The following is a 23734-nucleotide window of genomic DNA, read 5'->3' as shown; positions in this document are numbered from 1 at the left end:
AATCTTTGTTTAGCTAAAGTCTGTGTGAAATAAACACAATGACAGCAGAAAAGTAATCTTTAGCTAAGACAGGGGATTTCCTAGCCCACAGCACTGCCTCTCATACACTATATCAGCATATTCCTCAACAGATTTCATGCACACCACACATGAAGCTGAAACTAAATGACTTTTGTTGGGTATTCCCACATTCCCCAGGGCTGCTTGGACAAAATTAACTAAATGAAGTTACATAAATCCGGCCTGGCCAATCAAGAATGGCAAAGATCAGAAACCAGGAAAAAATTAAATCACCCGTGCCTATCCCTTCTGCAATAAAGGACCTGCCTGGTTGTAATTCTCTTGTGTTTAGTTCCCCTGCAAAGTTATTGCAAACTTGAATTGGGGCAAAAGGTTTAACCACCACATACCGATACTTCACAGAACAAGGTATAAAAATGTGGAGTTTCTAAAGCACCAGAGATTGTTGATCCAGGGGCTATCTGATTTGGGAAGCAAATTGGACCATTGCACCATGCTATATAAAAATGTTTACCTTACTATGGATCAATTGTGGGTTTAGTTTTCAGTGTATGCACAATATGGCAATGGTCACACTAAACTGCGCACCAGACAGGGACACCCAAGAACAGTCCAACCGTTGTCAAAGCCGACATTTGCTCTGTACTTATATTTAGCAAAGTCAAACGCAGTTTTTAAATGCAGAATGGCCTTGAACAGTCCAAAGAATAAGATATAATATCTGCTCATCCAAGGTACTAACTCAACTTAGGTCAGTACGATCTTAAAAAGGGGCTCTATAATGGGTTCCAAAATACATACACCTACTTTTTGTACCTTTTAGTGTCCTGCCATAGCTCAGCCTTTTCACCCAGCAGTAGGTTCTCACAGCAGAGAGAGAACCCTGTGCATCAGTCAACTCGCATAAGTAAATTACTGCAAACAGCTGAGACTTTACCTGTTCTAGCTGCTTGGATAGGAGGATTTATTCACCCAAAGCTCAACAATTCCAGAGAGCTTATTGAGATCAGCCATTCACATAACATAAGCCATAAACATTGGAGCCCCTCACTCTGTGCATGTATGTGTAGAGCGCACGCCATCCAAAATCCTGCCAGCCTGTGGCCCACAAACTAGAAATTCCCTTTTTTAGCAGTCTTTGTGATTAGATAGGACACTTTCTAAACCTTGATCTTTGAGCAGCTGCAATGTAACAGAGTTATTAGGACAAGCGTGGTATGAAATTCAAAACTTTTTACATTGTTGTAGTATTTGGATTGGAAATTGCCAATACATTTGTACTTATAGTACTCATAGTACCTTTCCAGTTTAAAATAATATGGCTAGGAATGTGTCAACGCCATTGCATTACCCATGCCATTCTTCAAAATCTATAATTTATTGTTTAATGTCTTTAATATTGGCAAAGACACATAGATTTTTTTTTTTACGATTTGTAGCAGTTTTTGTTTGTGTATATGAAAGGATTGGAGGTGTTTTGAATGTGGAACGGTCTGACATTTTTAAGTCAACAGTGTGTTTGGCTTGTACAACATTTAGAAAGTATATAATATGTTTTTACATTGATTCAAGACTTCTCTACAGCCGCCTCAACTTTTTGGAACTCTCTCTGTCTCATCCTATCAAACTCGCTGCACTTGCACATTTAAAAGAGCCCTCAAACTTTTTCAAACTCGCCTGCCTTTCTTTTTTTATAAACCCTCACTACTTACCCACCAGTCCATATCCCCCATATCCTATTGTGTGCTACTTCTCCCTCCTTTTAGATTGTAAGGTCTTTTGGGCAGGGTCTCTCCTCCTCCTGTGTCATTGTTTGTATCTGTCTGTCATTTCCAGCCCCTATTTAATGTACAGCGATGCGAAATGTGTTGGCGCATTAACCTACGTCTGACTGAAATATTATTATTAATTATTATTATTAAACAGGATTTATATAGCGCCAACATATTACGCAGCGCTGTACATTAAATAGGGATTGCAAATGACAGACTAATACAGGAGGAGAGTGGGTGAGGAGGAGTTACCATTGAAAGAAACTTGAAAGGAGCGGTCAGACAGATAGGAAGCAAACCAAGAGAGAGCGGTGTCACTGATACCAATATTGCTCTTTTCTCATGGTTTGTTGCATTTTGATGATTTTCTTTGATTTTCATGGTCTCGGTATACCAGTCCTTTGCTATCTTTGGGCCATTCGGTACTTGTAACTGGCTTCATTACCAGCAATTGGACAATTCCGTTTATTACAATCATTATTGTGAAAACTTTGTTTCATTATTTATTTTGAAAGTTATGTTATATTGACTGTTTCTTTTTTCAATAAAAAAAAAACTTTTTAAAGGTCATAAAATATTAGTTGCCATGGAGACACTTCCAAAATGCAGTAAGGAATCTGTTTTTAGTTCAGTGTTAGAGACTAGGTTATAAGCCCTGCCTACCTGCTGCCAGGTGGAAGAACTCTGGTACCTGGTATGATACCACACAAGACGTTAATACCTTCAGTCTCTTTTAAATGCCAAATGCTTTACATTGATGCTGAAAAATCAATAAATTCAGCAGCTGTCTAAGCCACTAAGTCCAGTCTGTAAAATCCAGCCTGTAAGAGTTCGCCTCTGGTATAATTAGCAGTACGCAAGTTTATGACAGAAGCATCTGCTGATGATTTTAGGAGTCCAGCAGGAAACCTAAATCAGTGTGAAAAGCATCAAATAATTGTACATATCCAAAGGTAAAATGTGACTGGTAATTTAGTAATCTCCAGTCTCAGATATCATCTGTAGAAGGGATTCCAAATATGTGTTAGAAAGCTATTCATTATAAATGAGAAGGTCCTGGACAAATCATTTTCAGAAAAATAGCAGTATGTTTAAAAAGTGAATTAAGCTCAAAATCCTTATAATAATTTCCACACATGTAGATGTATTGTACCAAGCACATTCTATTCCAAATCAAAACATGAAGAATCATTTATCAAATGTGTGTTATTCCTGTACAGAAATTGAAGAAAAGGGAATTATAGGCTGTTCAATATAATAGCATTGTGGAGTTCAATTAATGAGGCAATTCATTCTGTGACAGTGGTGTCAATTACAGAAGGAAAGCAGCAAATGTTGTACATACTGGTTATAGGGAATTCTTTTTTTTTTTTAAACACTGCTATTTTTCTGAACTTTTACATTATAAACATTGGCAGTAGATTTAACCGTGACTGGTTGACATTTCCTTTCCTAAGTTACCTTGTACTATAAACACCTTTCAAAGTTTATTCATCTGCTGCTAATCTTCCCTACCCTGTTTTAGCCACTTCTTTTCAGTAAGATGCGCCTGAACAGTAAGGGCCTAAACAATATATTTTTAACTGTTAACAACACTATCATTCGTCCCTCCCCTCAGGCATGTTGTCTTGACATCACCTTCGACTCTGCCCTCTCCTTTACCCCTCATATTCAGAAAATTTCCAGGTCCTGTCACTTTCACCAGCACAACGTCTCCAAAACCTGCCCCTACCTGTCCCCGGGGACCACCAAACTCCTTGTACAGGCTCTTATCTCTCGTCTAGACTTCTGTAACATCCTCCTCTCTGTTATTCCACTAACCCGACTCTCTCCTCTACAGTCTATTATGAATGCTGCAGCTAGACCCATCCATCCTTCCCACCGCTCCTCTTCTACTGCCTCTCTTTGTAGTTCTCTTCATTGGCTTCCATTTCACCTTAGAATCATATTCAAGCTCCTGTGCTTTGCCATTAAATCTCTACACAGTTCTTGTCCCACTTACCTTTCTGCTCTGATAGAAACATATACCACTAGCCGTTCTCTCCGCTCCTCGAATTACCTACTACTGACTTCCTTACTCATAACCTCATCACACACACGGCTCCAATACTTTTCTAGAGCTCCCCGACTCTCTGGAATAGTCTTCCTTGTTTTATTCGGCATGCAACTCCTTTAAAATAGCACTCAAAACCAATTTTTTTCAAACTTGTCTACCCGTCTTCCTCTGTCTCCTAAAACCTTCACGACTCTCCTCTCTTCTGGGCGGGGTCCTCTCCTCCTCCTGTGTCACTGTCTGTATCTGTCTGTCATCTGCAACCCCTATTTAATGTACAACGCTGGGTAATATATTGGCGCTTTATAAATCCTGTTTATTATTCTTCTTATTATTATTTATAATAATAATAATAAACAAGCATTTTCTTGATTGGTCATTAGGTATACCTTTATTGAAAGTTGCTTGATTTTATTATGATATGCAAATCTGTTTTGCCATAAAGTCTCGTCCCCTGCTTCTTAGCATTTTTTGCAAACTGTACACAGACAGCCATACTTGCACAGGTGACTTTAAAATCCCAGCGTCTTCCATATGCTTAGAGTAGATGCCGGTGCCTAGACAAAGAAACTTCTAACCTCATAAACAGGCCTTACATTGGCCTGTCTAATCAAGATAGCAAACGTTTGCAGAGCAGAAATAAGACTGGAAGGCCACAAAGCTATGACTTGGAGCATGGATATTGTATTGCTGGAGTAGAGTACTTTGCAAGATAAATTGTCCATATTTGCACATTACACAAGAGCTCCTGGTTGCTCCAGAGTTTAGTTTTGCTTACTTTTTATTTGTTATACAAGATTACATACACTTGTAAATTACATGTGCAGATGTTTTTGCTTCCAAAGCTTCAAATAACATACTAAAATCAAAGGAAACAATTCTTTTAACAATGAGTGGATTATAAACCACATATTCTTTTATGGCTTCTTCTTTTTTTTTTCCAGGCTATGGATCTGGAAGTTCCAGTACTGGCAAGGGATATACCAGGCAACAGTGCAATAGTAAAACATGAGGATACGGGTTTACTTTTTTCAACACCCAAGGTAATCAACCATATTTTTCAAATTCTCTCCTTATAAATGGTTGATAATAGTATGTATAATTGATTAGCTATAAGCAGTTACAACTTGTTAACTACATGTTTAAGTAAGACCTGATTACCTAACAACCAGCTAGGAAAGTTTCTTTCATATTTTATTGTTCCTTTTGTGCCAATGTATAAACAGATTGTTAATTGTATTAACTTCTTATCTTCTGGTCCACTGGTCTAACTTAAGGATCACTTACACAGTGTTTTACGGAGCCCATAGTCACGTTACTAACTGTGCCTCGCAGAGGCTCACAATCTTCTATAGTCGTACATCCAATCTACTCACTACCTGCTATAGTAATATGTCATTACCACAGTTAACGGCAAATTTTGGGGGATAATAGAAGCTCTCTCTTTAGGCTACCACAAAGGATTATTACTTATAGTGCATAGTTGTCACAGAACCTAAAAATTAGAGAAAAAAAAGAAAGTTGTCTTAATGGGCCTGATTTATTAAAGCTCTACAATACTGGATAGAATACACTTTAATCAGTGAAGCTGGGTAATCCAAGAAACCTGAAATGGATCTGGTACAGAATTGAAAACATTTGCTAACATGACTTTTATGAAATTAATTTCAGGTTTGCTGGGTCACCCAGCAATTCACTTATGAAAGTGTATCTTCTGCAGCCTTGGATAGCTTTAATAAATCAGTCCCCCTGTGTTTATAGAAATGCAAGCAAGACAGCTTTAGAAGTTAGACTTAGAAGTAAGTCATACAGTATTCTATCAGATATCAGTTTCAGGAAAAGTGGCTTTCGTTTTAGAGCAGTTTGAGGCTCTTTTGACTTTTTTTTATTTGCTTATGGTGTGTTTGTTTGTTCACCTGTTCAGAAGCAGTGGTAAAAGTGGGTGAACATGGTCATTTAATGAGATTTGATATTTTTTTATATGCATCCAGCCAGATAGGCTTACAGGTAGAGGTCAGAAGAAAATAAAAAGAAACAAAAATGTGCACATGTTTTTGGTTAAACACTGGCCAAACATCTAAATACCACTACAGCAGCAGGACACATTAGATAAGAGCACACCACCAGTATCCTGATAGAAAATAATGGAAAAGCAACACACCGAGGAGTCATCACTCTGCCCTTTCAAAACGTTTCTGTTCAGTGGAGCCTGATTGTCTTCGAATATTGACCATCCCTCTGTAAATATTTTTATGGAAACATTTCAAGAGTCTCATAACAAGAGAAATCTGAATATAAAAAATGCATGTAAAGTGCACAAAGCTGCATTATGAGTATCCATGTATGTATGCCTGGAGTAGGCTAAAAAGAGATTTATCTAGGTTAGCATGTTCCATGTTAGTGACTAAAAGTATCATTACTCTGACTGAAAGAATTCCTTACATTTTTCTATATAAAGTAGAACTATGCTAAAAAAACTGATCTGAGCTCCAACCCAGGTGAATATTTGAAACAAAGAGCTGGGCTTCTCTCCACAAAAATTATGTAATCAGTGGGCAGGAGGACGCATTTCAGATGTATTTCCTCCCTACTGATCAGATTTCATTGCCATAACTTTGTAACATTTCACAAGGCAAGAAGCTGCAACTAATCTTTGTCAGGCATACAAACTTAATGATGAACCAGATTTAAACTAGAATTATCGCAATTGTTTTATCCCTGAACCAGCATATGAGGGTTTAAGGTTATACATACCTATATCTTTCTGTTTCTTGCAACAAGAAAAAATACTTTTGATGTACTCTTCAATGTAGGACACTTTAAATTTGTTATGATCAGCTTGTCTGGTGATGGATGATAATTCTGTCATTTTCCACTTTATGAATCAGTAATAGAAACACAGTTTTTTTTAGTATGTTTCATTTCAAAATCAATGGATTTGGGGTGAAAGGTATAATTGTTTTATTATGTAAATGGATTGCCAGCAATGTTTAGCTGCATAGAGCCCCTGACCTCTCTATTTTTATCATCAGCATTAATCTGTTAGGCCAGCCGAGCTGAACTCCAGTTTTTTGGGGCTAAAGCATTTTCCAAAGGACCCATTTTAAATGGTCATGGACATATGCAAATAAAAAACTGAAATCCAGGTTCTGCGTTTTTGAACTGCTTTTGAAGTGCTTTGATTAATGATATTCAACTTTCACATGTTCCATTTGCTTTATTCCACTCATGAACTTTACAACAGAACATTCCCAAGACCTAGAACAAGTCAAATCTGTCACTGGAAATGGTGATTGGGTTGCATCCTCAGACTAAGATATTGCTGTCATGGTGGCTAGACCAACCTTAATTGCCTGTCTGTAGCTCCATAGCCTTTTCCATGTTAGCCAAATCTATTATCTCAAGGACTGATATGAAAGGATTTGATATTCTTGAGGTCAAAGGAACTGCCTGAAAAGCTCAGAGACAGGATTGTTGCAAAGCACAGATCTGGGGAAAGCTGCAAAAAAAAATTAAAAATATTGTGTACTGAAGGTTCCTAAGAGTTAAATGGCCTCTGTAATTCTTATATGGAAGAAATATGGCACAACCAGGACTCTTCCAAGCTGGTTGCCCGATCCTGTGCAGGGATGGGCCTAAGTTCCAAACATAATCGCAGCCTTCCACCGTTCTGGGCTTTATGGCAAAAGTGGATAGAAGCCTCTCCTCATTAAAAAAACACATGAAAGGCCACTTGGAATTTGCAAGAAAGCACCTGAAGGACTCTGTTTGTGAGGAACAAGATTCCCTGGTCTGATAAAACCAGGTTTGAACTGTTTGGCCCCAGTCCTGTACATTATACCTGGAGGAAACCAGGCCCCCCTCTTGACATTACCATCCCAACAATGAAGCATGGTGGTGAAGCATGCTGTGGGGAGTGTATTTCAGCAGTAACAACTGGGAGACTGATCAGGGTTGAGGCAAAGTTAGAGCTATTCTCAATGAAAACCTGTTCCACAGTGCTTAGAACATCGAACTGGGTCGAGTTGTTACCTTTCAACATGACAGGGACCCAAAACACAGTGAAGACAACACAGGAGTGTCTTGGGGACAACTCTGTGAATGTCCTACAGTGGCCCAGCCACAGCCCTGATTTGAACCCTATCAAATTTCTTTGAAGAGACTTAAAAAAAAAATGATTGTTCCCAACAGTCCCATCTAGCCTTACGGAGCTTAAGAGGATTTGCAAAGAAGAATGGCAAAAAAAAACAGCAATCCAGCTGTGCAATACTTGTATCATATCCAAAAGGACTTGGGACAATAACTGCTGCCAAAGGTGTTATGTAAATATGATATCAGTTGTTTTTCTTATTTTTACGTTGTCATTATGGGGAATATAAAAGAGTTGGGAAGACCCTATATACCTATTACACCCTGATTGCTTTTTCATGACACTCAATTGGAAACTTTTTTCTAGGGAGATTTTATGGAAGGAGTTTATAATATAACTCCTATGAACATGCCTGTTTGAAGTGGCTCCTTTATCCTGTAGGTGGCAGTATAACCCTAGGTTGTCAGGATGTCAGGTAATGGACTGTTAAGTGTCTCTTCTATTTTAAACTAAAATGTATTAATACATTTGGAAAAAGTGACTGTTGGTTTATTGGTTTTAACAGTAGCTGTGTATATACTCCACTTTCTTTTATGTAGATTTGCTTTTTTACATGTTTAACTGTGTACCATGCACCCCCCAAGAGAAACCTCATTCCAGTTTATAGGGAACCTTTCATTATACAAATCACCTTCCTAATGTGACAAGCTGCAGTGGAGCATCTAATCAGCATCACTAAGAGTGAGGTGACCAACTCAAAATTAGTTGGCAGCTTATAAGTCATGCAATGGCACCTTTTACCAGGCCCTTAAAAGAAAGTGGAACGTGAATAATTTCTCATTTTTTAGTGTCATAAACACAGTGTACATATGAACATAACAGATGCTACTTTAGGATTATAACAGGTTCTTTCTATTTGACACAATAGCAGTTTTTCTAGGAGTTACATGCTCTAAATGTAAACTCTGTCTAAATTAGGATATTTACATGGAGCAAAGTCTACCTGTTTACTACATTATCACAAATGCTTCCCAACATACTAAACTTTGCATACCATCACCTTTTGAAAATGTGAATTAATACATATGTTGAAACAAGCGATTATAAAATAACCAATAAATGTGTTTCCAAAAGAAAAAAAAAACAGTGCCTAAAGCTTTATTACAAATGGTATCTGTGTCCTCCACTCCAGGGCGCCCATTTCACTCTCCGAGAATTAGATTCTTGTTCTAGATAACTTGTTTTGATGTAATCCAAATAGTTTGTCACACTTTCTGCATAAATTGCATGAAAAATACCAATAACTTGTCATAGCATAAAACTTTTGAACACACCCAATTACAAGGTTCTTAGCACCAGTACTGTCGACTAGACCAGTGTTTCCCAACCTTTCCTAAATCGTGGCATATATTTTACATTAGAAAAATCCCACGGAACACCACTAAACAAAAATGTCACAGATTAATTAGCTACCTGCTGCCATCTAGTGCAAGAGTACTTCTTTGTTCTGCCCATCACTATACATTGCTGGTATAGCCAAATGAAGACAAATTATTTGCAGTAAATAAATAATTTTCACACCAATTAACCAACATTGGATAATTTCTCACGGTATACCTGAAGATCTCTCATGGCACACTAGTGTGCCGCGGCACAGTGGTTGAAAATCACTGGACTAGACCTTGCCTGTTCCCTGTTGAGAGTGGGCGTACCTAGCTCTGTTGAACACATTAGAAGCGCTGGGACTAGCATAATATAAATATTTTAGACATATATGAGTTATTTACACATGTTGTGGACTGTTATGGAAATAAGCATGATCAGTAATAACAAACTTTGTAAGGTAATTAATGAATATATATATATTTATTGTAAGTGGCCTTTTCATTTTCAGAGGTAACCACATCTGCAGTGTGCTAGAATGCATTTTTAGCAAATTGCATTTTGTTTCCTGGATAATACTTTTTAGGGTTGCAAAAATATTCAGAAATGTTTTATGAGTTGTTGCATGTGAAAACTATTACTCTGATACTATAACTGAAGAGAACGCAATGACCCATGACTGAGTTTGTTTCACTCTGTCTGTAGATCTGTTTGCTTAATTTTGATCCTTAAAATTGTCAGTATAAGCTGGTGATTGTGGAAAGTTCAATAACACTTTGCAGCAGGAGGAGAATGGTTCACCTACTCCTGAGAATACCAAAAAAAAAAAAAAAATTTTAATGATTTATTACTTTTGCCAAAAGGAAATGTGAAAATCAAATAAAAATGGTTCTTCAAGGCATGTTCAGGAGGAAAGGTCAAAAAGTTTCCTACATATCTACAGCAATTATGTTTTTGATGAGAACAGAGCTATTGCTGGTAGAGAAATTTTACCTATTAAATACATTCAGTTGTTGACATTGAAAATTGTTGACTATTTTTGTTCATGTAAACATCCACAACCTCATAGAAATATGTTGTTTTCTACATTGTAACAGGAAAATATGTGGAAGGTAAAAATGCTCAGTAGTTTGTCTCTGCAGGGTGCCTGCTCTGCCTTCAATAAAAGATGTGAATTGTCACGTCAGTGGATGTTCTTTGGAGCTGCCAGACTAATCACCTTCTTTCATAAAACTTTATATTCTAAAGCTCTAAATTTTGTTTTTAAAACTATTTACTATTTTTTTTTTTTTGTTTCTGCTCTAAACTACACGGTGCATGTGCGGTGTAGGTTCAAGGTCAGCCAGCAGCAAGTGATAATGTTACTTCTGTGCACGTGCAGGAGTTACATCATCCAATCAGTGAGAAAGATCAAGTTTTGTCTTCTGTAGACTCATGTCCAATCATTCTACTACTCTTTCTGTCAAGTACCTACCCTCCTGGGGGCAACACAGGACAGAACAAATCAAGATAGGGGTTGAATGCTGCCGGATCACAGCTAAAGGAACATGAAGACATGTGATGTCACATGACTAATATGGAATATATTTTTAAAAAAAAGTATAGGAGGGAGGATGGTACGGAAAGGTATAGTTAAGTCCATAAATATTTGCACAGAGACAACTGTTTTCTAATTTTGGTTCTGTACATTACCACAATTTATTTTAAATGAAACAACCCCGAACTGCACACTTTCAGCTTTAATTCAGCAGGTTGAACAAAAAGATTATAATGTGAGGATAAAAATGTGAGGAACTAAAGCCTTTTTAACACAATCACTTCATTTCAGGGGCTCAAAAGTAATTGGACAAATTAAAAAGCTGAAAATAAAATGTTCATTTCTAATACTTAGTTGAAAACCCTTTGCTGGCAATGACAGCCTGTAGTCTTGAACTCATGGACATCACCAGATGCTGGGTTTCCTCCCTTTTAATGCTCTGTAGGCCTTTACTGTAGCGACTTTCAGTTGCTGTTTGTTTGTGGGCCTTTCTGTCCGAAGTTTAGTCTTCAACAAGTGAAATGCATGCTCCATTGGGTTCAGATCAGGTTACTTGGCCATTCAAGAATATTCCCTTTTTTTACTTTCATAAACTCCTGTGTTGCTTTGGCTGTATATTTTGGGTCATTGTCCATCTGTATTATGAAATGCCTCCCAATCAATGTGACTCCATGTAGCTGGATTTGAGCAGACAGTATGTCTCTGAACACCTCAGAATTCATTCAGCTGCTTCTGTCCTGTGTCACATCATAGATAAACACTAGTGTCCCAGTGCCACTGGCAGCCATGCACGCCCAAGCCATCACACTGCCTCCGCCGTGTTTTACAGATGATGTGGGGTATGCTTTGGATCATGAGCTGTTCCACGCCTTCTCCATACTTTTTTCTTGCCATCATTCTGGTAAAGGTTAATCTTGGTTTCATCTGTCCAAAGAATGTTTTTCCAGAACTGTGCTCCCTTTTCTAGATGTTTTTGGGCAAAGTGCAATCTAGCTTTTCTATTCTTGAGGCTTATGAGTGGCTTGCACCTTGCAGATCACCCCCTGTATTTACTTTCATGCAGTCTTCTCTTTATGGTAGACTTGGATATCGATACGTCTACCTCCTGGAGAGTGTTGTTCACTTGGTTGGCTGTTGTGAAGGGGTTTCTCTTCACCATGGAAATGATTCTGTGATCATCCACCACTGTTGTCTTCCGTGAACATCCAGGTCTTTTGGCATTCACCAGTGCTTTGTTTCTTTCTCAGAATGTACCAAACTGTAGATTTTGCCAGTCCTAATATTGTAGCACATTCTCGGATGGGATTTTTTCTGTTTTTGAAGCTTAAGGATGGCTTGTTTCACCTGCATGGAGAGCTCCTTTGACTGCATGTTGTCTGTTCACAGCAAAATCTTCCACATACAAGCAACCCCCCCTCAAATCAACTCCAGGCCATTTATCTGCCAAATTGATAATGACATACTGAAGGAATTGTCCATACCAGCCCATGAAATAGTCTTTGAGTCAATTGTCCAATTACTTTTGAGCCCCTGAAATGAAGTGATTAAGTAAAAAAAAGGCTTTAGTTCCTCACAATTTCATGCAATCTTTTTGTTCAACCCACTGAAATAAAGATGAAAGTCTGCAGTTCAACTGCATCTGAGTTGTTTCACTTAAAATTAACTGGTAATGTACGGAACCAAAACTAGAAAAAAGTTGTCTATGATCAAATATTTGTGGACCCAACTGTGATTGGGCCTTACCTACTGCAGATGATGCAGTGAGTCATGCAGTAAGTAAAATCAGGATCCTTTAGCTGCATATAATTACTAACTCGCAAATAAATGTATTAAAAGTACCTTTTAGCAAGGAGTACCCAACTTTTGTCACATAGGTTAACAAGCTATGTCTAAAGCTTTTGGACTGCCTCATAACTTGAGTAGGGGGAAAAAAACTTACCTGCCTGGTAAATGCACACTGAGCTGCACGTGCTGACATATTGATGTAGCTGGCTGCTCAGTGTATTCCCATGTGTGAATTTGGCCTGGCCAGTAAAGTTTCCTGAAGATTCCAAACCTGGAAGAGAAAATGCTGGCAAAGGAGAGAGATGAGTTTAGTAAATAATACTATACTGCCATAATTTTTGCTGTCTGCTTTCAATTTTGTGAATGTAGGGTTTAGTTTTGCTTTAAACCAAAAAATTAAAAGGCCTTAGGGTCTTCTGCTAAAAGCAGCTATTATTAGCTACTGATAAAAGAGATGGAGCTCTCTGAAAGTGTTGGGAAATTTTAGTAGCTAATAGTTTTCTACTTAGTAGCTAAGTTAGCGTTAAGTTTGTTATTAGCACTGTAAGGTACATTCTCCTATGTTAATGCATAATCTACTTAAATGGTTTTTGGGAGAGTTAAGTTTTAATGTAGTCCAAGCTGGACGAGGTGATCTTTGCAGAATAATTAATGGATTGGAATCCAATTGGAATGTAATATATAATGTGTTGGCCATTGTGGTTCCACATTTTGTTCTATTTAAAATTATTGTGCTACATTTGGTGGATAATGTACAATACCTCTGCTTTCAAAAGCTTTGGACTAGCAATGACCCTCCAAGAATATACTCCTTGCTGTGGTTGTTTAAGCCTGCATATTTCTAGAATGTAAGCACCAAAAGTGCACACAGTTTATGGGAAAATATTTGTATGCACACTAGTTAGAAGAGGAACAATCAACACAGACACTGCCAATTCAATCATGTTATAAAATAAAGTAATTGTATAATATATTGGTATCCTTAATGTAAATAGATTTTGGGTGAATCTTCAAATGTGGGTAATTCTTTGGCATTTTTTGATTTACCCAAACAATCTTGAGGTCATTGTTCATTGCACAGATGGCAAATAGTTTTATCTAGAACATCTGTCTATATTATCTTCCATACTGTCATCTCAATCAACATTACATATACTTCAGTAGCTGCTTGTCATTTCTTTACACAATGATGATTTCCTAATATCTCATCATTTGTCATCACATAAAACAGTCGTCTCCATTTGATTAGCAAAAAACAAACAAACAAAAAAAAAATCTCGGTATGTAGACTATTCGGACAGAATTGTTAGAATAAGTTTACCTCTGTGCAGATAGCAACTATATTTAGATCACTGTATAATATGTGTTATAAACAACCTGTTTTAGGTTTATCGTTGCCCACAGGAACATTATTTTTTAGGTGGGTATTTGTGGGTATTTTCGGCATATATGATAAACATGGAAAACTTTATGCTGATTGATGGGATTTACATGCTTACAATGTTGAGAGTTTTTTGGAACAAGCTGTGCTAACATTGGGATAATGCTGGTTGGTTAACTGACTGGTTTGATTTAGGAGAAAGCAATGCCTGACCAAGTAATCGTGTGAGAAGAGTGGTCAATCACCTGAAAATTCATTGTAGGCTGTCTCAGTATCTTTTCGTTTGTTTTCATATTGGTGTACAACATTCCTACTATATCTCTGTTTTTGAGGGAAAGCATGGGGCCTGTGATGGAGGGAGATCATGGTACTGATTAAACATAAGGTTAGACTTACGTTTGCCCTCCTGTAAGCTAGTCCTCTGTATTGCACTGACATAACTGTGTGTTGCCACACATTGATTGGCTTCTAGTGCTAACCCTTTGTCTTCCAAGTGAGGTTTGTGTAAAGCAGTGAGATTCTTGCATTACTAGCTATTGGAAAGAATGTCATCCTTGCAGATAGCCTAAAAAATAGCAGGATATCCTGCTTCCCTTTAGCCATGTAGCCTGAGAAATACCTTCTCATCATCCCCAGCACATACTCTGAGGCTGTGCACAGCTGATGGGTATCTGAGGAGCAGATTAGTTCCTGGCTTTATAGACTTTCTGCTTACAGTCACCAGTCACCAGTTGCCTGTTGTAGTGTTAGACTGGGCTGATCTGCTGCTGGTGTCTTGATTCCTTGTATTTACTGTTGTTTCTGTCTGTTTCCTGACCCTGCGATTGTATGCTGCCTGGACCGACTTTTGCCTCTAACCACGACTCTTCTCTGTCTACACTCTTGAATACCTTGTTTGGTGGACTGATTTCTGTGTATGACCTCTGGCTTTATTTTCTGGAATCGTCTCTGCTGGATTATTCTGTACTGCATTATTTGTGGGCTGGGGACAACGGAATGCTGGAAGGCACAGTTAGTTTCTGAGTGGGGGCTGCTATATGCGAAGAGTACGGCATTGGATTGGGGAACTGGGGTCTGGTGAGGGCCTTACAGCACTTCACCATTTCAGAATTTTCCAAATATGTTTGATCATAAATAAGGACTAAGATGTTTTGCTTTTAAAACCAATTTTAACAAGCTTAAAATTAACATCCAGCAAAATTTAATTTGTAGTTAGAAAAAGTGTAAAGATAGCGACTCTTTATGGCAGAAAATAAGTCTAGCATGACATAAAACCTTTTATTTCAGTTACTAAAACATATACTTCTAGAAACATCATTGGTAAAAGAGGCCATGGCAATGTTTAACCATGAGTTTTCAAAATACTCTCACTAAAGAGTCCAAAATGTGGGTCAGTACTGTACATATGGTCTCATCTGACGCGTTTTGCCCTAAACGGGCTTCCTCAGGATTGCCGAGACCTTGGTATATTGACCTCACAAGAAAACGTCACAAAAAGGGGGAAATGACTCGATTGGAGATTTTGGATGGCTATCTTAATGATGTAAGAATTGTTAATTAATCCAGTTCTAGTAGATGGAGGTATCTACGATTTAAATATGTACACTGTGGTTTTATTATTTTTATATATCTTCAAACTCAGAAGATATGTGTTGGATCTTGTAAGCAGTGTAAGGAATACTATCAAAAATAGGGAAGGGTATTCCAAAGAAGATCCTTTGGATTAATTGAGATGTGCTTCCGAGTATAAGGAAGAATCATGCTAAGTGTTGTGTGAGGAGGTATGGGGGAAAAAAAGCTGGTGGCAGCTGTCCAAACCAGTAGTTAGATTTTGACAATTTAATATTTTCTGAACATTTGTTTAAAAAGAACTTTGTCCATTTTTTCTCAAATGTTTCCCTTAATTTATGCCACCCTTAATTTATGCCACTAAAAATAGTTTTCTGTATTATAATTTTAGAGGAACATAGGTATTTTATTATTTGTTTTTCTTTACTTTTTAAATATATATATAAAATTCTCTGTTTTACCTGTATTATCTTTATGGGAACCTTTCTCTCTCAAAATATAGCAAACAAAATGTCATCCAACCAAGCACAGGTTATGCACAGGTTTTTTCCAACTTTCCGCAATTTTTATCTGCAATCCCTACCTTCTACTAGTGCTATAAAAACAATGTACTAATAACCCGTATTTGTGATAACTTTTAGGAGCTCATTTGAAATAAAAAAAAAAACACATTGAAGGTAATTTACTAAATAAATTTAGTCTGTTCACAGAATAAACAAATTATCAGTGTACATGGGAACTTTCACTTAGCTAAAAGTGGTCATATTTCACTTTGCAAAAAATACTAGCATGTACAAGACAATGTAAAAAACGATTTGCTTCCAAATGATTAGATAGCTGAAGGCAGCAGATATTTATCTTATTCACTAACCTGAATGAATTTGCTATTGCAAGGTAATAATTCATATTCTAATATAGCCTCATGCATATTTAGAATACCTCCTTGACAAAGAATATGTAATTATCACTGGTTCTAACCACTTGCCGTATCAGCCTGATTTATTTTTATGATCATTCTATGTTCAAACTACACTACAACTATTTGACAACCTGGTCACTTTTGACAAATTCATTCGTTGGGCCAAAAAACCCTCTATCCTTATAAGTCCTGTTCTCTACTAAGGGAGCAGCCATTCTAAGATGGGATAAAGGAAATTCATTATCCTACCTAAATCTCCTAATGAATGCAGACACCGAAGAAAAATATTTATTTGATTTGCAAATTGTTTGCAGTGCTTTCTACCAGGATTGTAATTTTACTGTTGTTAAAAAGAATTTTATACTTACATTTAAGAGAAGATCACTAATAAAGAAAGCTTGTGTTTCTTAAAAATTGTATGTTCTATTTTATGATCTTATGTAAGAACATAATTTGTAGAATGAACAGACCCACAGTGAAAAGTTGTTTTGTTCCATATTTGGAATACAAGGATATAAACACATTGGGCCTGATTTGTTAAAACTCTCCAAGGTCGGAGAAAATACACTTTAATCAGTGAAGATGGGTAATTCAGCAAACCTAGAATGGATTTCTTTAAAGTCATTTGCTATTTGATAGTTTCCATCAATTCTTCAGCATCATATTTGGTTGAGGTTAGAGCAGAGACTTGGTTCCAAAAATGTTGTTTTCCTTTTTTATGTTTAGTTTAGTTATGCGTTTCATGAAACAAATGTGAACAAATTGTTTCCTCTAAAATTAAAAGCTAAGAAGCTCCAAACTGTGATGCTCCCTCCACCATGCCTCAGGACTAGGATAAAGTATTTGTGTTCGTGCACAGTTCTCCTTTCTCTTTGAAACCAAGTGTAACACATTTCTACCAAGTAGTTCAAAGTTGTAAGATTCAACAAAAGTGTCTGAATTTGTTCTTAATGCATCTCACCAAAGGATGTCAAAAAGCCCCTCTACTTTCCTTATTTTATTTTATTTACACTTAGAGCTCCTGTATTTTTCCAGCCAATATATTTTCTTTTGTATGGCGCAGAAAGTTACATTTTTTGTTAGGTTTCTGCTACAGTTTGTGCTTCTGTTACAAGATTTCTGATTTGCAGGACAGGATGTAATAAATATCTCTTTAATAGCGGGAACACAAAACACGGTTTAGTAGAGTTTTGAAAGGATTAGGACTGTTGACAATGTTTGTTTCTGTCTCTGTCTTGAGAAGAAAGGTGTGGGGGCAGAGAATGTGATTCTGTTTTATATCCAAGGTTTTCTCTGTGGTTTGTTTTCCCTTCAGAAACATGACATCTTGTTGATGACACTTTAAACTGAACCCAGCAAGATATTATTGACACAAATTGATGCAGCTCTGAATTCATGAATACGTCTTTAAAAGAATATATAATCAACCCTTTACAGTCTTTTGATAACACAAATAGTGATTGCGAACCGATTGCAAATGTGCAGACAAGCTGACGGGGGGAGAGAACTTAATGATGGTTTGTTCCATCATTGTACTGCTGCTCCTTTACTGCTTAGTCAGCAATGTGGGAGAGTGTGAGATGGCACTACTGTGTATCTATAGTATTTTTGTTTGGATTGAATAGGGGCACCCTAATACCTCAGCATTTTTGTTGATGTTGGGGGGGCATCGTCATAAAAATCTCTATCTATCTATATATATATATATATATATATATATATATATATATATATATATATTTGATTTGTGTATTTAGCTTTACACAAATGCCCTTTGCTTGATGATTAGGCCATGCTTTTTCTTTTTCTTTGTCAGGATCACTGACATCTTCACCTGGTAGTTTTCCTGGTTCAGGGTCTTACGCCATTTTGATGCTCCGGCCAGGCCAGAGTGATGTGACTCCCATGCATGCCATGCATTGTACATTTAAGAGAAGATTGCCAACAGACTATTAGGTTTGTTTATTGCAAAAGAGACCTATAATGTCTGTTCTGCAAAAAAGAGCCTGTTACTGTACCTATACAAATACATTTAATGTTTTTTTTTTTTTTTTTGTAAATACGCAACTTAATTAAGAAACAAGGACATCTGTATTTACTAAAAGAAAATGAAGACCAAGACAGTAATAATAACATGACAAAGGGTTCTAATCCATCCCAATTTTACTGGTAAAATTTTTTTATTGAACTCTTGTGTTCTGTTCTCACTGTAAAGGTTTTACTATAACACACCTTCCTGATGGGAATAATTCTAAGCAGAAATCTGACAAATGTCCTAATTTTTCCCTATTTTTTCTGGATTTGCAAATCCAAACTACATTTTATTTCCATTGTTCATGTAGAATAAGCTCTTAACATAAAGGAAAACAAAGAAAATGTTATCCTTTGGTATTTGTTACTTTGCATTTTATATAGCCATATTAGGGCAAGGTAAGCTTTTTTATATCGTCTTATATCGTCGTGACAAAAAAACTTCCCACATTATTTGTGGCTTTTATGCAGTAATCTATTGAGGACAAATTGCTTTATTTTTATTTCCTTTTGTGAGTTAGCTTTTAGCTGAGAAATGTGTAATAGGGGCAATCAGGATGGTGTTATAATATCCCTTCCAACATTTTACACACTGTCAGACCTCTCAATTTTGATTCTGAAGCAGATGCTGGTTACGAAATGAATGTTACTAATAAATTAATGAAAGAGGTGGCCAAATTGATTAAATACACATTCATATTGTACTAAAGAACACAGTGGACCCTATTTATTAAAGCTCTGCAAGGCTGGAGAAGATACACTTTCATCAGTGAGTCAGCAAACCTGTAATGAATCTGGTCCAGGATTGAAAATATTTGCTAACAAATAGCAATTGACTTTTAAGAAATCTATTCCAGGTTTGCCAGATCACCCAGGTAGGTTCACTAAAGAAAGTGTATCCTTTCCAGGTTTGGAGAGCTTTAATAAATTAGGCCCAATGTATTTTGAATGTATGCCTTAATATATTCCAAGGTCAGTTCTGTATTTCTGCTTTATGTTTCATTTTGAGCAAAAAGAATTATTGGCTTTGCATTTGAAAAGGGAAAAAATAAAATGTACACATCCATGATACACATGAAGTATAAACATGAACTGAAAATGTATTGCCCTCAAAATGCTATTAGAAAAAGAATATCGGTTTTTACTTCAGTTAAACCATTAACTCGCTTTGTGTCCCCATGTGAAGTGTGCACCACAGATCTGTGCCTTCATCTGTGTCACCCACTTTTCACTCTTCTGTAGCCAGCAGCACCAGCTCTGCCCGGTAATCTTATGACTCCTTGAGAGCTGTCCCTTCACCCTGGAGGATTTTAAAATTTGGCAGATATTCTCTGTCTGCTGGCAGAAGTGTGAACACCACTTGAGCTGCCTCTGCTCCAGGACTCCCTCTAGTGGTGGGTTCCTTTTACCTGCTGGTCACATGACCCCCCCTATAAGGAATTGATTGGCAACAGGATGTTCATCCAAGCTTTATTTCCTGTTTCCTGTTTGCATCTGCTGGTATTGACCCTTTGGTATACCAGCCCCTGCTCAGTCTAACTACTCTTCTGCTGCCTGCCCTGACTTTGGCTTGTCTGACTACGCTTTTGCATTTTGCTCTAGTACCACATTCTGGCAGTTAGCAGTTACTAGCCCCTTCATGTACAGGGCCGCAACCTGGAGACAGCCTCCTAAAGTCCAATACTCCTTGTGGGGTGCGCTGGCTGTTGCCCTCTTGTCATCAGAGATATAGGTTAGGGCACAGAGCCATCTATTGAATGTCAAAAATAATGCACAAAAGATAATTTAGGAGCAAGTGACTTATCATAAGCAACTCAAAAGTACAAAATACTTTAACCTTTAAGAAAAGAGGACATTTTGCAGAATACACCCATGCAATTGTAGTTATAAGTAAATATTTAAATGACTGCCACCCCAGAGATCTATTGATTCACAATGATATTTTACTGTATTCTATTTCTTTGATCTCAAAGTTGGCAGTGGCCGCCACATTTCATGATCTAGGTTTATACACTAGTCGAAGCAGGGTACCTGTAGTCTCAAGTAAATAAGGCACCTAGTTTATATTTGGATTGGTTTTTATTAGAGTATTTACAGTAGTCCAGAAAATAGAAATCCTCAAAAATTCATCTGCATCTGTACTCCTCACTTTTGGTTGACCTTAGTAATGTAGCAAATGTCATATCAAGATTGGTCATCACTTATGAAGAACATAATTCCTCCTTAGAGATTATGTGAATGATTAATTCTTTCAGTTTTTTTTTTTTTTTTTTTTACTGATCCTATGTGTTTTTTTTTTTGTTTTTTAGGAATTTGTCCAGCTGTCCATAAGACTGATGAGGGAATCGGATCTGAAAAGGAAAATTATAAAAAATGCCAAACAATATATCTACACTAATCATTCTTGGGAACTTGAAAGAGAGACATATCAAAATCTTGTTCAAAAACTAAATGGAATATGATATAAAAAAAAGATTGGCGACAAAATTGGTCCCAAAATTATTTATTTATTTTTATAATTATCTGGGGAAGTTAAAGGGAATTTTATAATGTTTTTATTTCACTGACGAGGCACTACTTCAAAAATGAACTCAATGTGCTCTCTCTTAACAGTGCATTTTTGTGTGTATTTCTTTTTCTTATACTCTATTTTGAATTGTATTTGTTTCTAATGTTCAATTAGTTTCACTATCAGATATTAAAGTCATTTTTTTTATTGTAACTGACATTGTAAAGTCATTCTGTTGATGATATTTGGGGACCAGGGTATACTGGGGAAGGTTTTACTCCTTACATGTGTTTGGCAAGACAGGACTGCCTCCACTGATATATACATTTATCATAAGAAGTGGTTTGAGGAACTCAAACATATTGATCACAAGGAACACCTTTTAGCGTTGGACCAGAACACTTTCAATAAATAACCGGCTATGGGGGCAGGACTGTTTATCAATAGAAAAACATTCTTCCCTGAATCAAGTAATGCATACTGATTTTCTGTATTGTGTTTGTAGCTGAATGAAGGGACCACCATGACAACATCTTTTTTTTTTTTCTTGTTATTATAACATTCCCCATCTCCCCCACCACCACCACTTTTTTGTTTTTTTGTCATTAATTGTTTTTTTTTACTCTCCTTTAATTTTCCTTATAATTGAGTGGGGCTTTCAACTCTGTTTATTTGTACCTTTGCCTTTCTCCCTCTTGTTTAAATTCCTGTTTTGTCTTTCTTTTGCTAGACAAATTGTGTAAACTTTCCTTTTTTCCAACTGGGTGCTTAACCGTATAATAATTGCCCCACATTGTGGTGGATAGAATCATGTTCGACCTAGTGTCATAATCATACATTTTTTATCTGTTTTTTATTACATCAATATACTATGTTGAACTCTGTATTTGTGCTGACCGGTTTAGGCCGTGTGTTCATATATTGTATTGTATATTGTGTAAAAACTTTATTTGAGCCTCTTTTATTTCATTTTTGTAAAGATACAAACATTTTTACAAACAACAAGGTTGGAAATTGACACAAACTTATACAATATAATAAAATTACAATGTAACAATTCAACAGGGAACAATGAGATAACAAAAGGAAACATAGACAACACCAGAATCCCAAAGTACGAAGTATCATCTGTGCTCAGGCCTTATGGTAGACTCGAGACTAGGCAAGGCCATAGGGGTTTGGGAAGGTAAGGGTGAGGCCGTGACATTGAAACGCACAGGTGGGTGATTTGAAAGTATCCTAAAGGTGTATACGATGATGTTATTTGGAAGGTTTGAATCATTTTCTGTTTTTTAGGAGTGGGAAGAGTGTCTATATAGGATTTCCCATTGTGCAGAGAATAGGACACAACTTACTAGATGACAAACGTATTGCGCCTAATGGTATGCCAGAAGTATTTAAATTTTGAACAGAGGGAATGGAAGAGGTCCACCTCTTGGGCACCTCACAAGCATTGGGAGGAGGCAGTGAGTGAGTCCCATTAGCAAAGCCAGAAATGGGCTGAAATGTAAGTATAATGATATATTGTTATCACTATTTCCCTATATGTAGCAATCAAGATGGTCATCCATGCTTTGGAGAAGTCTAAAAGGATATCAGTCCACATGTTTTTGGGGCCCGAATGTCTCTCTGCTTGGTCCAGAGGGAGCTGGGTCTATAATAAATCACAGAAGTCACCTTTTTAGATGGATTGGGATTCCAGAATAATTGGTCCAAAGAATTAGACCAATTCTCTTCAGAAAGATTCTGAAGTATTCTAGAGACAGGACCTCATTTGTAGATAAATAAAAAGTACCTATTTTATAGGAGGGTACTGATGTGTTACTCCTTCAAAATAGAGAGATGCACTGAGGTTAGGATTTATCAAAGATCAGTTAAAGCTCTGAAGGTGGGCTAGGAGTCCAAAGATGCATGTCTCACTGGTCTCACATCATTTCCTTAAAATTATAAAAAGAGGAGGAGTGGCTATTCAGATTATGTAAGGTTAGAGTTCTATGCCACATTTGCCAACTGGATAATACAACTGGATTGTAAAAACTTTATTAAACAGATTTTAATACTACACAGTCATATTTAGACATACTGCTGAATTGTATTAACAATACAATAGAGGTAAGATTAGTGTTGATGTTCGAATTCGGGTTGTCCCTATATTCGACCCGAATATGGCTGTTCGAATTCGGGTAGACCCGACCCGAATTTTGCTGCATTCGACAGCAAAAATTCAGGAGGAAAAAAAAAAAATTTTTTTTTTTTCCTAAATTTTTTTTTGTATGTGTTTTTTATTTTAAACTTGTTCTTTTTTATTTTTTACAGGTTATCTGACAATGACATTATGAATCATAATGTCATTGTGGGATTCCTGGACCGTGGGAACTTTACCTGGGAGTCTCCTTATTAAAGGGGGCTTCCAGATTCCAAAGTCCTGCTAAAAATGTTTATAAAAGCCCCCATTGTTTTCAATGGAAGCTTTCATAAAAGCTTAAAAACGCTTGAAAAAGCCTCCATTGAGTTCAATGGAAGCGTTTTCCTGCGTTTATCCAGCGGTTTAATTTTTTAAATGTTGCAAGCAACGTTTAAGATAACGCTCAAAAACGCGCCTGGAGGAAACGTCCTGGTGTAGATTAGCCCATGGGAATGCAGTCCGTGTAGACTAAAGCTGCATACACAGGTCCAATAATTAT

At 36.9% G+C, this 23734-nt stretch overlaps 1 protein-coding gene across 1 annotated transcript in view; it reads left to right on the top strand.

The window, feature by feature from the left end:
* GLT1D1 (glycosyltransferase 1 domain containing 1) overlaps nucleotides 1-21263 on the top strand; it is a 64722-nt gene extending 43459 nt beyond the window's left edge. Inside the window, exons 11-12 of the mRNA XM_072415754.1 lie at nucleotides 4791-4889; nucleotides 20851-21263. Of these exons, the coding sequence (XP_072271855.1) occupies nucleotides 4791-4889; nucleotides 20851-21003 (252 nt within the window). The 3' untranslated portion in view covers nucleotides 21004-21263. The remainder of the gene's footprint in view (nucleotides 1-4790; nucleotides 4890-20850) is intronic.
* Nucleotides 21264-23734: the final 2471 nt, after the last annotated feature.

This window comes from Pyxicephalus adspersus, chromosome 6 (genome assembly GCF_032062135.1).
Source record: "Pyxicephalus adspersus chromosome 6, UCB_Pads_2.0, whole genome shotgun sequence".
Taxonomy (NCBI): Eukaryota; Metazoa; Chordata; class Amphibia; order Anura; family Pyxicephalidae; genus Pyxicephalus; species Pyxicephalus adspersus.
Note: the sequence above shows the minus strand (reverse complement) of the source record. Positions and strands in the feature narration are given on the sequence as shown.